This window comes from Myiozetetes cayanensis, unplaced genomic scaffold (genome assembly GCF_022539395.1).
Source record: "Myiozetetes cayanensis isolate MyiCay16 unplaced genomic scaffold, myiCay2020 scf4, whole genome shotgun sequence".
Taxonomy (NCBI): domain Eukaryota; kingdom Metazoa; phylum Chordata; class Aves; order Passeriformes; family Tyrannidae; genus Myiozetetes; species Myiozetetes cayanensis.
In genome coordinates this window covers 5,865,287-5,880,508 of record NW_026087631.1, presented here as the reverse complement: position 1 = coordinate 5,880,508, position 15,222 = coordinate 5,865,287, and the positions used below count along the sequence as shown (strand labels likewise).

Below are 15,222 nucleotides of genomic sequence, written 5' to 3'. Positions count from 1 at the left end.
CAGCGGTGCAGTGGGATGGGGAATGGGGGTTGTGGTCAGTTGTTGTTTCTGCTGCTGCTGAGGGAGAGGAGTCCTTCCCCTGCTCCCGTGGGGTCCCTCCATGGGAGACAGTCCTTGAGCCATCCCTCAGGCAACAGTTCTTCCCAAACTGCTGTCCCGTGGGTCACTCCTCCATGGGGTGCAGTCCTTCACCAATGAGCTGTACCACTGTAGGTCCCTCACAGGGGCCACAAATCCTACCAGGAAAAACCTGCTCCAGCCTGAGCTTTCCTCTCCATGGGCTGCAGGTCCCCTACAGGACCCTGCTGCATCCTGGGCCTCCCACGGGGTCACAGCCTCCTTCCTGCATCCACCTGCTCCAGCGTGGGCTCCTCCATGGGCTGCAGGGGCACAGCTGCCCCACCATGGACTGCACCAGGGCTGTAGGGCCTGGAGCACCTCCTGCCCCTCTTTCTGCCCTGACCTTGGTGTCTGCATTATTGTTCCCAGGTTCTCACTCTGCTCATCCTTGGCTGGAATTCTTTCTGTGCCACAATCTTCTGGTTTTACGTATGTTATCCCAGAGGCATTACTGTCATTCCTGATGGACTCAGCCTTGTCCAGGTGCAGGAAGCCGGCTCCAGGACAGGCAATGGCTCCCCCAGACAGGGGAAGCTTCTGGCAGCTTCTAACAGAAGCCATCCCTGTAGACCCCCAACTACCAAAACCCAGCCACAGAAACCCACTACACTACCCTACTTGAAAATAACAAGTCACATCATTTTCCTGAAGAACTTCCGATCTATCACTAAACACTAAAGTCCAACAATGATATAACAGATTCCTGTTCATGAGTTTTCAGTACTTAAGTCTCTTTACTGTAAGTAGCTCATTCTCTTAAACAAAACCGAGACATTTTTATTTGCTGAACTACAAAATAAACCAGGTGCCAATAGTACAGCATTTTATCAAAACATGTAAAACATACCTCACTTCATGATTTAAGAAAAAAGGAGAGGGAGGGCCAAACACCCAGTAGGTCTCATTACTCCCATTACTCCCTACTACAGGTTCAGATACCATGCTACAGTTACAAAATGCATGACACACTACTTTAAGGATAAAGGAAATATTAACTGTAACAAAGAAATCTGATAGAATTTCACGGAGAAAAGTTTTTAAAAGATCAGTCTATTACCAAAAAAAAATCTCTGAGTGCTACAATACAAAGATACTACTGAAGAAAAATTAGATAATGAAGTAGGGGAAGGTAGACATATAGATATTTTAACTGTTTTCCTCAATTTCTGCCTCTTGGAAGCACATAACTTTTCCTTTACATTTTCAGACTAACTTAAAAGCTCTGTTCTCCACTGCCCACTGGACTCCGCTTCAATTCCACACAAAGGTGGTTTTCACCCACTAAGCTACCTTTTCAAGTTCTTGAACCTTTATGAGCAAAATCACTCACCCTCAAACTTGCATAAAGAAGTACCTTCTTTAAACACAAATAGTTTTTTAAGACTGCCTTACTGCACAGTGTTTTTGATCCTCATGTTTGATTTGGGAACGCGTGTCAAACGCAACCAGCTCTACCACGAGAATAGCAAGTCCTCTAGTCTAGAGATACCCATGAAGTGGGGTTGGTATGAGCCTGAAACTCCATCCACTGCCCTTGGCAGTCCCCTAGGTGGTGTCGCTGGGGTTCACAGATGAAGAGACACCTTCAGCCTGTTTAGCTGAACAGGATGTCCACGTTCCTGTACAGTTTTTAAGCCAACTGTTATTTTAACAGATTTTCTCAGCTCTCTATCAACTGTTACAACATACCAGGTATTACAAGTAAAAGTAAACATTAACTACTTTCCTTCCAGGCACTTCTGGGTGTGCTAGAGCTCGCAGCTACCTTACTTCACTGATATACCTCTCAGCACCTCTTACCTTCACAAAGTTTACAGTTCTATCAGAGCATAAGGTTTTTCAGGGTGGAGGTTTGGCAATGTACCTGAAATACTCTCCACATAAAATATATTTTACAGTTGGACTTTTGTAAGCGTTTTTTTTTTTTTGATTTGCAGACATCCTTCAGTGCAGGTAGCAGACCCAACTGCTGTACATTAGAGCCTGTGGCAGAGTCAGCATTGAGTCCATTTTTCTTGCATACCATTAGAAGACACTTTACAATTGCTGCAGGAGGAAAACAAAACGACTCTATTATTTACACACAACTTCTTTAGTCTTCTTTACCCCTAAGGTTTGCTCCATCCCAAATGTAGGTCATCAGATCATTCAAAGCATTTCCTCTGCAGTTTCTAATTTCTGACACATCCCTGAGTCCCAGCAGCTTCTCTCGAGTTTTTGGATTAACTGGAACAAACTACAGTATGGACCTTTTAAATTGCTACGCACTACTAAGATCTCCAAATGCTGAGCACTGTGCAAGAGTGCACAGGCAGTGTCATCTTACCAATTAGGGACATTTAATGCAATGTCCTATTACAAACGTTAAGGAAGTGGCTGCTTTCTTGAAAAGCAATTAATTTTTGAGGAGCATTAGAAGAAAGGAAAAATAGGCGTGGAAGAAGCTCAACACAATGCTTAATGCAAGTTCTACAAAGAGTGTTCATCAGCAGCTGACTTGAAATACTCGCTCTGAAAAAATACATAATCATATTCCTCAAAGCTCGAGTCTGGAGTCCTGCATCTCCATGGATTACCACCTCAGAGTACTTCATTCTTTGCTGAATAAACGTATTCTGGCATGGAATTCTCAACAATTCATTCCTTCGCTCTCTGGTCACTTTCCTTTAATTTGTAATGCTTCCAGGAACAAAATATTAACTGAGTTTTCAGGTAGAGTAATGACACTTCCCAGTAACTGGCTCCAATACTTAAGAGCTGGATAATATTCTAACAGATATAATAAAATAACCCCAAAATAACCCCAAAACCCGTTAAAATCTTCCATTTATACTTTTATTTTTTTAATGTAACATCAGTTAAACTTGAGTTTGAATCTTGCCGATTGTTTGCTTCTAACTAAACTTCAGACAGCAGTTCGCAACAGCGCAAGAATGTTATCAACAGCAGCCTCTACCACTAAATAATTGACTAATAACAGTCAATTATTCAAGTATTTTCACTATAAAGACAAGGTTATATTCTGAGAAATCTTCACTTGTGTATCTTCACTTCCAAAGCCACTCTTCTATAGCAAAATCTCCAGTTGTTTCCTCCACTCCTCACAACAGTCTTTCAGAATAAGGAACAGTGTATGTAATGCCAGATCCTGCGTGGTATTTCACAGCCTTATGGCAAAGCAACCTCAGAAAAGGTACCTACAGATCACACCACACATTCTTTCTGAATTTAGGAGGGCAAATAGGTTTATTCCCCTTTGTACTTTTCCAAAATTGAAGGTAACCAAAGGAGAAGAGAGCTTGAAAATGTGTTTGACCTATTCCAGGGTCAAGACATTCCCTACAGTTTCTACTCCATCTCCTTAAATCTACGAGGTATTTAATTAATATAATCAACAGGTCATCATTTACAGCAGAAGTGACTGATTCCCATCTGCACAGAGATCAAACCACACTTAATGACATTTTCATCTTATCAGAACAGTACAAACCATAGCAGGAGACAGGTATGAAATTAAGATCATCTGAGCTACCTTATTCAAATCTAGATTGAAAAAAGCTTAGTCATGACGTAGAAAGCTCTGCATTCTCTATAGCTTACTTTTGCAAAGCTTAGGTGTCCTTCTTCAAGGGCATCCTGAATTCTCTTTCCATCATCTCTTACCTCATTTTCCACAGCTAGGTTTAGAGAGTCTGCTTTGGGTACTTGAAAAACAATAGTATCAATAATTCGGGTGCTGAAATTAGTGGCCTTATTTACTCTCGGAAAGTAAAGACAGTCAGAAGAAACCTTGGAAACTGCAATGGCACAGCTGTGTCAGTCCAGATGTGACCTATGTTCCAGCACTATTACTGCTGTTGAAGTTGCTCTCACAGACCCATTTCTTCAGTGGATCACAAGGTTCTTCGCACTACAGAGATTTTCCACTTGCAGAGACAATCCCCACCTCGGCCTGCATTCTGGTACAAATAACAGCTGTACACTAAACACCAGCTGTACGAGGTACACTTCAGTATTGCTGCCTGTATTAAAAGCATATGCAAACATTTGCAATAATTCAAACATTTGCTTCGTTGAAGTGAAAAATGATGTGACAGGCCTTTGTGCCCAAACCACGGATTTCTTCAGAGCTAATTTCATTCTATCAAAAAAGAAAGTCCAACTGACAATGGTTATTGCCAAGACTCACAGCAGTTTAAAATTCATTCCAGGTGAACATTGATTCCTAAGCATCCTAAGCTAATACACACACACACACACACAGAGCTAAGTTATGCAAAAACATATTTCCAGTAGAACTGAACACAGATTCTCATCAGAATCATTTCTGTGGAGGTAAAGACAGCACTTACTGACAATCACACAAGAAGTCCTTTCATGACTATATCCTAGCGCATTTCTGACCTTGAAAATCTTGTGTGATCTATTGCTGCTGGAGCTAGGATACTTGAGGTACCTATACCAAGTACAGAGAGCACCACCTGTTTAACACAGCTCACAGCACCGTCCTCCAACCTCCAGGACTCCTCTATTCAACTGCCAAGTAATTCTAATGTTGTTCTAGGCACACGCCCAGGTGTTTATTTTCCAGAAGCTGCCATGAAGTTCCTGCCATACTGTCAAGCACCCGGAAAGCAACTCATGTTTGGTCTGAATATTGGTCGAGAAATCGGTTTAAAACTACAACCCTAATATGAATATGTATATTTTCCTCTGTCGCATTAATTTATGCTAATTTGTACGCTGTTTATATGTAAATATTTCACCTCATCCTTTAAACTTTTTAGAATAAATATAGTCTAACAGAGCAGGCCACTAGAAATCACCTTCAGCCAAGAATAGTGGCTGCTTTAGTACCAATAAGCTGACAGCAAACAGCATTTCACTAGGAATCAATTGTCACTGAAGAGTTTACTACACAATGACTCTCCTCAACAATTAAAGAATACATCAGTCATAACCTAGTTAAATCTTCACTACTAAAGACACCTCATCTCATCAGCTAACTAAAAAAAAAAAAAAAAACCAAAAAACAACAAAACACAAATTCATCTCTGTAACTGGCCAAAGAAAGCATTGCCTAAAAAACCTTTCCAGCAACAGCTGTTTTCTGAAATAAGCGAGGGCTAGTTGTGCTACCAAGAAACACCAGAGCTCTGCTTTTCAAAGAGGCTTACAGAGGCAGGCATTAAACTTCTACTGCACCTGAACCCGATGTGGGTCTGCAGCTTCCCCAGGTGTTTTTGAAAATCCCACCCCAGAGCACTCAAAGGAGGAAGGCAAGAGAGGGAGAGCACAGCAAAGGGAAAAAAGAATAGTGACAACAAAGTATGAGGTAAAAGATAAGAGATCAAAGACAAAAAGAAAGAAAGCAAAGAAGATAATTTATCCTACCAGAGACAGCACCTCTTGTCAGTCAAGACAAGAAACATTGCCTCCCAAAAAGAATCTGGCACCAGGAAGTGGCAGAAGTGGTGGGGGAAGACCAAATCTGACCTGAGATAAGAAAAAAAAATGCAGTTATAATTTTTTTTAAAACTTTATCTGTTGTTTCATCTTACTTCTGCAGTATTTTTTTAAAAATGATTTTTTTTGTTTAATGTCTTTCTTCGGCTGGATTTTTGTCAGTGATGACAGTGGGATAATACAAATCAATGTGGAATAGGATAAATAGAATCTTAAGAAAAATGAAATTATACAAATGCTGAAAGTAAAAACAAATTTTAAATAGTATAGGAAAGCTGTATAAAGTGACAGCTGCAAACAGTATATGCTAGTGAAATGTCCCAAGGAGTAAAAAATTTGGAAGGATGGCCTTGCACTGATAAAACTGCAATGGGGTTCAAGACCAACTCCTACCTGTAGGAGACTCTCCTGAGTGTCTCCTGATATCCCATGTGCAAATAGGAAAGACACCTATCTCCACCTAATATCCCATGTGCAAATAGGAAAGACATCATGGTCTCTCGTGTCCAGGTTCCATGCTTAATCTAAAAAAAAAGTTTTACCCAGGTCTCCAATTGAAAAAGGGGCGACTTTTACAGAAAGTCTCCTTGAAGCTCCAAATAAAACAATCACAGCAGAAAGAATTAACACGTGCAGGAAATTCACTTCAGGGTGAGAAATGAGCAATAAGAAGAGGAATTCTCATACAGAAGCAAATCACAGACTTAGCCTAATATTTTTTACAAATATTTTAACATTAGAAGACAAAAATTACCAAATAAATCCATCCTCTCCCTATCACCCATTCAAACCATATTCTCAGAAAAAAACTGGCAGGGGGAGCCATTTTCTCCTAATATGTCAGAAGTTCCAGTGACAACTTCTATTCATACTTAAAAGTTAATTCCGAACTAGAACAGATAACTTCAAGCCATCACCTGCACTCGCCTTTGATAAATAACTTAGGGGCTTCTATGATGCTGTCTCACAATTTTCACTCGGCACAGACCTTGCTTCCAAACTGAGTAAATGAAAAGTTGGGTTACACATATATTCTATTCTGAAACAGTGAAACTAACAAGCTTGTCTCTATGCTCCACACTGAATTCAAAATGCTCGTATTTCAGTGCACCAAAATTAACTGTCAAAATGCTATGCTTAGATAAAAATTTGGATAACCCTGTGGACTAGATATAGAAAAACTCCATAGGAGTAAGTTCAAACTAGATGCTCAAGTGATGCTTCAGGCAAAGGGACCTAAAACTTAAGATCCTTAACAGCCACACCTGAATCTGAGATAGACAAAAGACCTGGAGTAGAAAGTTTAAGATAAAATCCAAAGCTTTAATTGTTCAATCTGGATATGAGGTAGCCTTAAGAACATTCAGTGAAAAAAATTCTCCACACTGTCATTACATGGTGTATGAAAGAGCAGTTCAGTTTTATTCCCCCTTTTGAATTAATGAAATTTCTTCTTCTATTTGAAAAGGGAGATAAGAGATTACATCTTATGCAGATGATGCCTTTTTTTCAGATTCTATATCAGCATTTCTGAGGCAAACAGCTTTTCAGTTTCTGTCAGTGCAGTAATTCCCCCTCACACACCCTGAGTCACTAACAGCACTCTGCTTGAGTTCTCTGAACTCCGTGTGTCCAAACTGCTCACAGTACCTTAATAATGTTGTTTCTGTATGAGTGAGCAACATTTCTGCCTATACCCCTTCTCTGTTATGTCCCTGTTTTCAGAATCGACAGCTTCCAAACCCACTCATCTGTTCTAACTCCTGTACAGGGAAGAATACACTGCATGTGGAGGATTTAGCTCGAGTTATTTCGAGAACAAAAACTATGAAAGTTCACAACCTTACCCATATTAAAAAATATATATCCCTAGAATATAGGGAGATATATATATCCCTACATATATATATCCACAGTCAGAATTAACTGGTAATGCTACCAAACACAATTAGATTCCTTTCTCCAAAAATACCACCTTACTCAGTGCACCAGTATGTATGATGTTCAGTAAACAAACAGGAAAGTCTGTTTTGTCCCTATTTGACAGTCTGAGCTCTTAGTTATCACATACTTCAAAAAAATTCACACTGACTATGGATTTTCTCACTGCCTTCTCCTTGCAAGCATTTTCTCTATTGCATTTCAGTGCAGCACAAACATCAACAAATTAACTTTAAGAGCACTTCTTGAGCAGTATTTTCATTCTCTTGAAATAGAGGGAAACCAAGGCATGTAAAAACTCTAAATCCACTGAACCCAGCCACCAAACTCAAGATGCCAAAGGATGGATTTTTCAGAATCCTTGATATTCTACAATTAAGTGGGTTTTTTTTCAAAGCTCACCGTTCAGTTACTACAGTTGCAGGTACAAATGCTCAATCCCAAAACCCCAGGTCAGGCCTTCACAGCCAAAGGAACAGCTAACAGCTACCTGTGAATTCGTGCTGAAGTGATTTACCCAGCAGTTCACATGAACTCTGCAGCACAAGACAGGACAGCAGATCCAGCTCTCCACAACAAAGCTCCACTGCCAACACCTCGACCGTCCTTTCTTTCTGTAACACCTCTACCTGCTCGTCCGCTGCACACTCCCAAACACTGAGAAGTGGTCTAACACAGAGAACACTCCTGCAAACCTCAAAGGAGGCAGGGGTGGTATGGAGTACACACTACGCAACTGTGTGCAACGTGAAGATAACGCAAAGCAGGTTGAATTATTGCTGTCCCTGCAGCCAAACTCTGGTACACCCCAATTCCTGAGCGAAGTTTCTTCAAATCTGCTGCAGTGTCCAGAAACTTCTTGAATGTGTTAACACTTCCTGTATTAGCCACCACTTTGGTTTTGTATTTAACAGTAACAGAAGTAAGGTAACAATGAAGATACAACAATGAACAAGTGGCACCAACAATTCTCCCTCAAACGCTATCAGTAATATAAACATGCTAAAGTATTTGAAAGGTTTTCTTTTTATTTAACATGTATGAATTTTATGTGCCTAGTACTGCTCAAGCAATTTTCATGGCTCTATAAATTTCCCCTGAATCCCTCTCTGTTCAAACAAATATTTGAAACCAATATTTTTTCACTATTAGCCTTCTCTCTTCACTCCCACCCAAAACCAGTTAAAGTGTCACTGTTCTGTTCCCATTTTTCTGCTTAAGATACGGCTACCAACCTTTTAACATAGATAACTTAGATCTAACCTTTTTCTCCTGTTACCCATGACCCCCTGGTACTACTTTTTATGAACACCTGGGAGAAAAAATGGTCTCTCTTTTACAAACACTTTTGGAGGACCTTGTTCACAGACTCAGTAGGGACAGCAGCATCTTGGTTCACACCCTGTTTCCTAAACCATCAGAACCAGAAACCTTTTTTTAAAATGAAAACCTAGCTTCCACAAAACCAGTATGTTATCTTTCCAGTTAAAATATGAATTACATTTCCAGCCCTTTTTATTATTAAATGATCATTCAGTTTCCTACTGAAATCAAACAACAGTTTAATAATAAAGCAAATTACTGTGTTCAAATATTTCTAATTACATTTCCAGCTGTTTATATTTAACATGAACATTTTTTGTCTAAACACAGCTCTCAACAGTCCAATTGTCACACTAGCTCATTTTCAGATACTGCACTACATCTGTAATTAGATGCATTCATATGCTACCATAGAGTAAAACTAACAGGAGTATAAAGCACTTTGCATACACAGTTATAAAATGTTCCATCAGACTCGAGTACTGGTGCAAATTCAAAAAACCTGTTTTGTATTACACATACAACTTAATCTGGATTTATTTTCTACAAAATAGATCGAAGTGGCAGCAGCATACAAAAGAATTTGTTATTATTCTGTATTGTGAAATAGCAAACTCCATATTTGGAGAATATGTAAGCAAAGTAAGTACCAAAAGGCAGCAAGTTGTAACTGGTTATCACAGATGCACGTTTCATTATTAATTGCCATACTTCACCAACACAGTACCTTGACTACTTTCTATGAAAAATATGTAGTCTTGTTAACTGAATTAAAAGTTTTACATGCCAAAATATATTAATTCTGCATTTAGTAGCAATTCTATAACAAGCATTACATGATGTATTAAGTTACACATGACTGCTTAGTGTTATTTGTCTTTTCAGAAGTTTGTAGTGCCCTTCTGCAGCTCAGGTATGAAACAGCTGCTGCATAATTACAAAGGGCAGAAATTACTCTTGCTTTTAACATTTTCAAGGAGTTTGTTATGAAGTTTTGTTTATGTTTTGTATTGTGAGCATACAGAAGATGTCACCAGCCCAGACTCCCAATTTTTCACCGTTCTGCTAGTGGACTCGAGCTACCATTACCCTTACATTAATTGTTTTTAAGTGGCTGGTACATATTCACCTGCAACTACGACGGACTGAATTTCAAAGACCAAGTCTGGTGTATTTCTTTTTAAGGTTTACTTATTTACCCTTCTCTTACAAATAACCACTCGATGTAAGTATCTCTGTGCAACACATTTATGTATACACACACAAGAGAGGAGCACCGAGACATCAGCTCACTGAAGTACAAGGAGCTTGAAGGCGGCAGAGAACATTTGGAAACTCCACAGTCACTCCGTGGAGCTCTCCCTTCCTAGCTGCATCACCACCACCAGTTCACAACTTTACTACATGTGGGACTAGGATTAACTGCAGAGTTTTGCTGATTCACAAAAACCGCTGACAAACAGGCACCATCAAAAATCACCACTACTTATCGCTGTTTTTTTGAAGCTTAAAGACTACACCCTTTAGTAAGAATAAGAAAAAAGGATGGAACTAGGTTTGGGATGCAGAGCACACCAGACGGAGGTGATGCTGGTGGAATGGCACTGGAAGCCCTCTGGAGCTGCCAGCTGTGTGGAACCTGAGGCCCGGCCAGTAATGCTGCAGTAACCCAGTTCTGCAAAAGAAGTTGCAAAAGTGGTCTTCTACTGGAAGTGGCAATTCTGTATTTTTGTGCTGGCCTGGGTGGTGTCTCCTGCCACAGGAGAGATCATCGCCAGATGGATGTCCAAAGAAAGAAATAATCTTTAATAAGCAAACTATCTTCTGGTAAACTTTCTAGAGCATTAGGAAAAAAAAAAAGTTACCTACCTGTTCCTTGTAGGCTCCCAAATATTACACCACCACATACTCCACCACAGAGGGGCTAATCCAGAGAAACACAGCACACTGCTCCTAAGGGAACAACATGAAATCCAAGACCAGGGGATGACCTCATATTGCATTCTACAAAACCAGAGAGTAGCTAGTCTCTTAACACCAAATCACAGAATTAAAAGGCATTTGAAAAGTTAGAAGAGACTAGCAATAGCAAGTGATAAATACTCAACTCTTGACAGCATTACCAACGAAGCCTCTTAAACACCGAATGAAAGTTTCAAAAAAAGCATCAAAAATTCAAATTCTAGTTGGTGCCCATTTTCCTGAATTCGGCAGAAACATGAATCTAGAGTTCATGTGTGAAATGAGAGCACAGTGAACAGGGAGGCTGTGGTCAGAATTTTTCCGAAGTATAACAAAGTCTCCCTCAAAAAAAATAAAACCAAAAAACCCCCAAAACCGAACAACCACAAACACCCCAACAACTGAACTGCAGAGATTATTACACCAAAGAAAAAGTCAAGAAACTTGGCTGTAAAGTAAGCTTAAGTCTCCATCAGATGCTTCACAACTTTCGAATTCTAACTTCTCCAGTATTTAATCCTTTTCCATCATAAAACTGGTACAGCATCCAGATGCTGTCAAGAACCATCAATAAATCTTTGTAACTTTGCAGATAGACCATTTTAAAGGAAACACATAGAAAAAGAAAAAATCACTTGAACATGATTAAATCTTGCTTTTTTCTCTATGCCACATTCTTCCAAGACAGCCATCCCCTAACTAGTTACACTGGATCAAAAGCTGTCAGCTATGAATGACCTTACACATGAATTATTTTTTTAATATCTAATTTCTACAGATTTCCAGAGTTCTACCAAAGTCAAGTCTCCAAACCTCTTTTCCACGAAGCTGGAAAACCACAACCCCCATACTAATACATGATATTCTATCCCTGCAGCTAAAGCTGACTAAAACAAAACACCTGAAGTGTGAGGTAAGAGGAGAATCATTGAGAAATTCAGAGACAGACTAGTTCGTTAATGAAAATGATCACAAGGACAAAGTAGCAGATGTCATTTTTAATCTCACAGTCTTCTCATGTTTTCAGAACATGAGTCTGTTCTCATCCACACCTGAGAAGTACACATCCATGGTAAAAAAATTACCAAAACTCACACTCACCAGGCAAGAGAGACAACTATTTACCTTTCTATCTAACTAGATGTGCCTAAACAGAACAATCACTGATGAATCTGCTTCGGAAAGAGAATATTAAGCCTGATTTCATTAACAGTCACTCCTACTAAAAATATCAACAAATATCTGAGAGAGGAAATGTAATTTTCTCTGCTACAAAAAAATCTTCTCCATCAGAAACATTGTTACATGGAAACCCACCCTCAAACTTTTTCTGTCTTAAAAAGGCTACTCCAGGACTGAAATGTCTTTTTAGCACACATCAACACCTTTTATAACAGTCCATGCACTTACCACTGAAGAACACTAAAAAACAACACGTGATATCACTATGATATCATTTCCATGATTTTGACCTGTTCAAGCTAGAAAAGCTTGTATTCTACTAATGCACTTTAAAGAAATTTTATGGATACATGCATCACAGCAAAGTCTTACTGACTGCGTAGTTCTACAACACCACCACCAACAACAACTCTGTGATCAGTGCTCATTTCATTTCAGTTAAAAACTGCATCTTTAACCATAAAGAAATCCATCTCCAGCCTCTTGGGAAAACATGTATTTTATGGAGGGCAGGGGGAGGGGAGAAACAGAAAGTAGCACTCCCACTAAATTTAACTTTAGCAAGCAAGCAAAAAAAGAGCTAGTGGATTCAGGGAAGACAGTTCTTTGATAGGGAAGCACATATACTTGCAAAATACTGCAAAAGTCTGCAAAATACTGCACCACACACCAAAAATGCATCGCATACACACCACTGTCGAGCATCAAGCGACTAACTAGAAGTCAGCATTATGAGTCATAAATACTGGATTCCCCTAAAATGGTTTTGTCAAAACACTTTAAGATTAAACAGAGAAATTAAAAATTAGATAAGATAAAATGGAGACAGGTGCTGAATTAAGTTCCCAACATGGCAGAAGGTTATCTTTTCAAACGACAAACCCTGCTTTTACAGACTTATTTTAACACTAGTCCAAACACTTGGCACACTGGTAAACAGGCACAGAAAAACCTAGCGACTTTCTCTCCTGTTTTCACACTCCCATCTTCTTCCTGTACAGATTCCTTGCTTAGCTTCCATCTCTTCCTCCACCCTGCTCCTTCTGACTAACGCCGAACTACCAACCGAACTCCTCCACGGCGGTAAACACAGCGGGACCAGGGGGGCAGGCAGCACACAGGACACGTTTCTTCGGCGGCCTCAAAACACGCTACTACCACACCAGCATCGGCCTCCTGCGCCGCAAGGCAAGGCACGGCACAGGGGGAGCGGGCCGCTCCCGGGGCCGCCAGGACGCGACACCCGCCGGCAAGGCCGCGCCGGCCGCTCGCCCCGCCGCGCCCCTGGCCCCGCTCCCCGGCCCCCAGCGAGGCCCCGGGCCCGGCCGGACCCGCCACGGCGGGGCCGACACGTCGGCAGGGCCGCCGCCGCCGGGGCCGCCGCCCACCCAGCGCGGCCGGGCCTGCCGCGCCCCGCTCCGCCCGTCCTTCGGGCAGAGCAGCGGGGCCGGCTCGAGGCCCCGCCGGCCGTACCTGCGGCCCGGCCCCGCCCGGCCGCGGCCGCGCGGCGAACGGGCCGTACCGGCCTGCCCCGCTATGACACTGCAGAGCGCGGCCCGCCCGCCCGGGCCTCGCCTTCCTTCCGCCGCCGGGCCCCGGGCCCCGCTGCCGGCGGCGCCATGATGATGATGATCGGCCCCCAAGGCCGCCGGGCCGGGCCCCGCCGCCGCCGCCGGGAGCGGCCTGGGCGCCCCGCGCCGCTCACCTTCATGTCGGGACATCCTAGTCCAGAGGCGGCGGCCCAGGCCCCTCCCAGGGCTCCCGCGGGCAGCTCGGGCGCCGCTGCGGCCTCGCCCCCCCGCCGCCGCCCCGCTGCGAGAGGAGAGGGGCCGGGGCTGGGCCGGGAAGGGGGCGAAAACACAAGAGGCGGCGAGGAGCCGGCCTCCCTCCTCCTCCTTCCCTTTCCTCCTCCTCCTGCCTCCTCGCTCGCCCTGCGGGGGGCGGATCCGGCGGCAACGGCTTCCCGGGCGCCGTGACACGGTGACTCCGGGCCCCGCCGGCCGCTGGCGCCGCCTCCCGCGCCGCCCCGCCCCTGCCGCACCGGCGGCGGCCGCGCTGGAGCCTTCCCGGCCCCTTCCCCTTCCTCCTCCTCCTCCTCCTCCTCCTGCCGCCCCGGCGGAGGAAGAGGAAACTCTCGGGCAGGGCGGCGGCTCTCCCGCGCGGGCTGCCGGGCCGGGCCGGCCGGGGGTGTGTGTGTGTGTGGGGCGGGCAGGAAGCGGCCGAGGTAACGGGACCCAGCACCGGCCCGACCCGCAGGACACGCGTTATTCAGCTCTTTTATGGGGAAGGAGCGGCAGAGAGCAGCCCGGCCCACGCCACCGGCCGGCGTTCGGTCGCCGATCGCGTTACTCCTTTCGCCAGCTTTGGGAAGCTGCGGACCCCAGGCGCAGGGCTGGAGGCTTTTTTCGTTCTTGTTCTTCCCCTTCCGCCTTTGTCAGGCCTGTGGAGGACTACCGGGAGCGTCCTCCAGACAGGCTCCAGCTCCACATGGAGGAGGCCCACGAGGTGCCGTATGAATCACAGAACCTTTTGAGTTGGAAGGGACCTACGAGGATTATCGAGTCCAACTCCTGGCCCTGCACAGGACATCTCCATGAGTCACACCATGTGCCTGAGAGCATTGTCCAAACACTTCTTGAACTCTGTCAGGTTTGGTGCTGTGACCACTTCCTTGGGGACCCTGTTCCAGTGCCCAGCCACCCTCTGGGGGAAGAATCTTTTTATAATATCCAAACTAAACCTCCCCTGGCACAACTTCAGGCCATTCCCTTGTGTCCTGCCGCTGGCCACCACAGAGCAGAGATCAGTGCCTGCCCCTCCTCTTCCCCTCATGAGGAAGTTGTAACTGCAATGAGGTCTCCCCTCAGTCTCCTGCAGGCTGAAAGTGCCCTCAGCTGCTCCTCATACAGCTTCTCCTCAAGGGCCTTCACTCCAGACAAGTGTCTCAGTGTCCACACCACGAAGACTTTTTGTCCTGTCATCCTTGCTTTTGGTCCTTTCATGGAAGCAGGCCAGTCTTGACATTTCAGGTGAAAGCCCCCTGGCATGACTGCATTCCTTTCCCAGTTCAAATGCACGAGGCACATACATCGCGTATTTTGATTCTGTGCTGCCTTTCTTACTACGGCATCCTGGCCTTTCCCCAGATTTCATCCATGATGATAGCACCATCTCTCTCACTTCCCACCTGCCTTCGTTTTCCTCTAAGGTTTTTGTCTCCTGCCATGC

General features: G+C 43.6%; 1 protein-coding gene across 2 annotated transcripts in view; it reads right to left on the bottom strand.

The window, feature by feature from the left end:
- The window catches only part of LOC126647073 (E3 ubiquitin-protein ligase KCMF1), a 48,251-nt gene extending 34,354 nt beyond the window's left edge, over positions 1-13,897 (bottom strand). The window contains exon 1 of one of the 2 annotated variants that reach the window (XM_050328939.1): positions 13,700-13,897. In XM_050328939.1, the coding sequence (XP_050184896.1) occupies positions 13,700-13,715 (16 nt within the window). In that variant the 5' untranslated portion in view covers positions 13,716-13,897. Of the gene's footprint in view, positions 1-5,514; positions 5,603-13,699 lie in introns of those variants that run through there. The other variant, XM_050328940.1, reaches the window with a different exon arrangement.
- Positions 13,898-15,222: the final 1,325 nt, after the last annotated feature.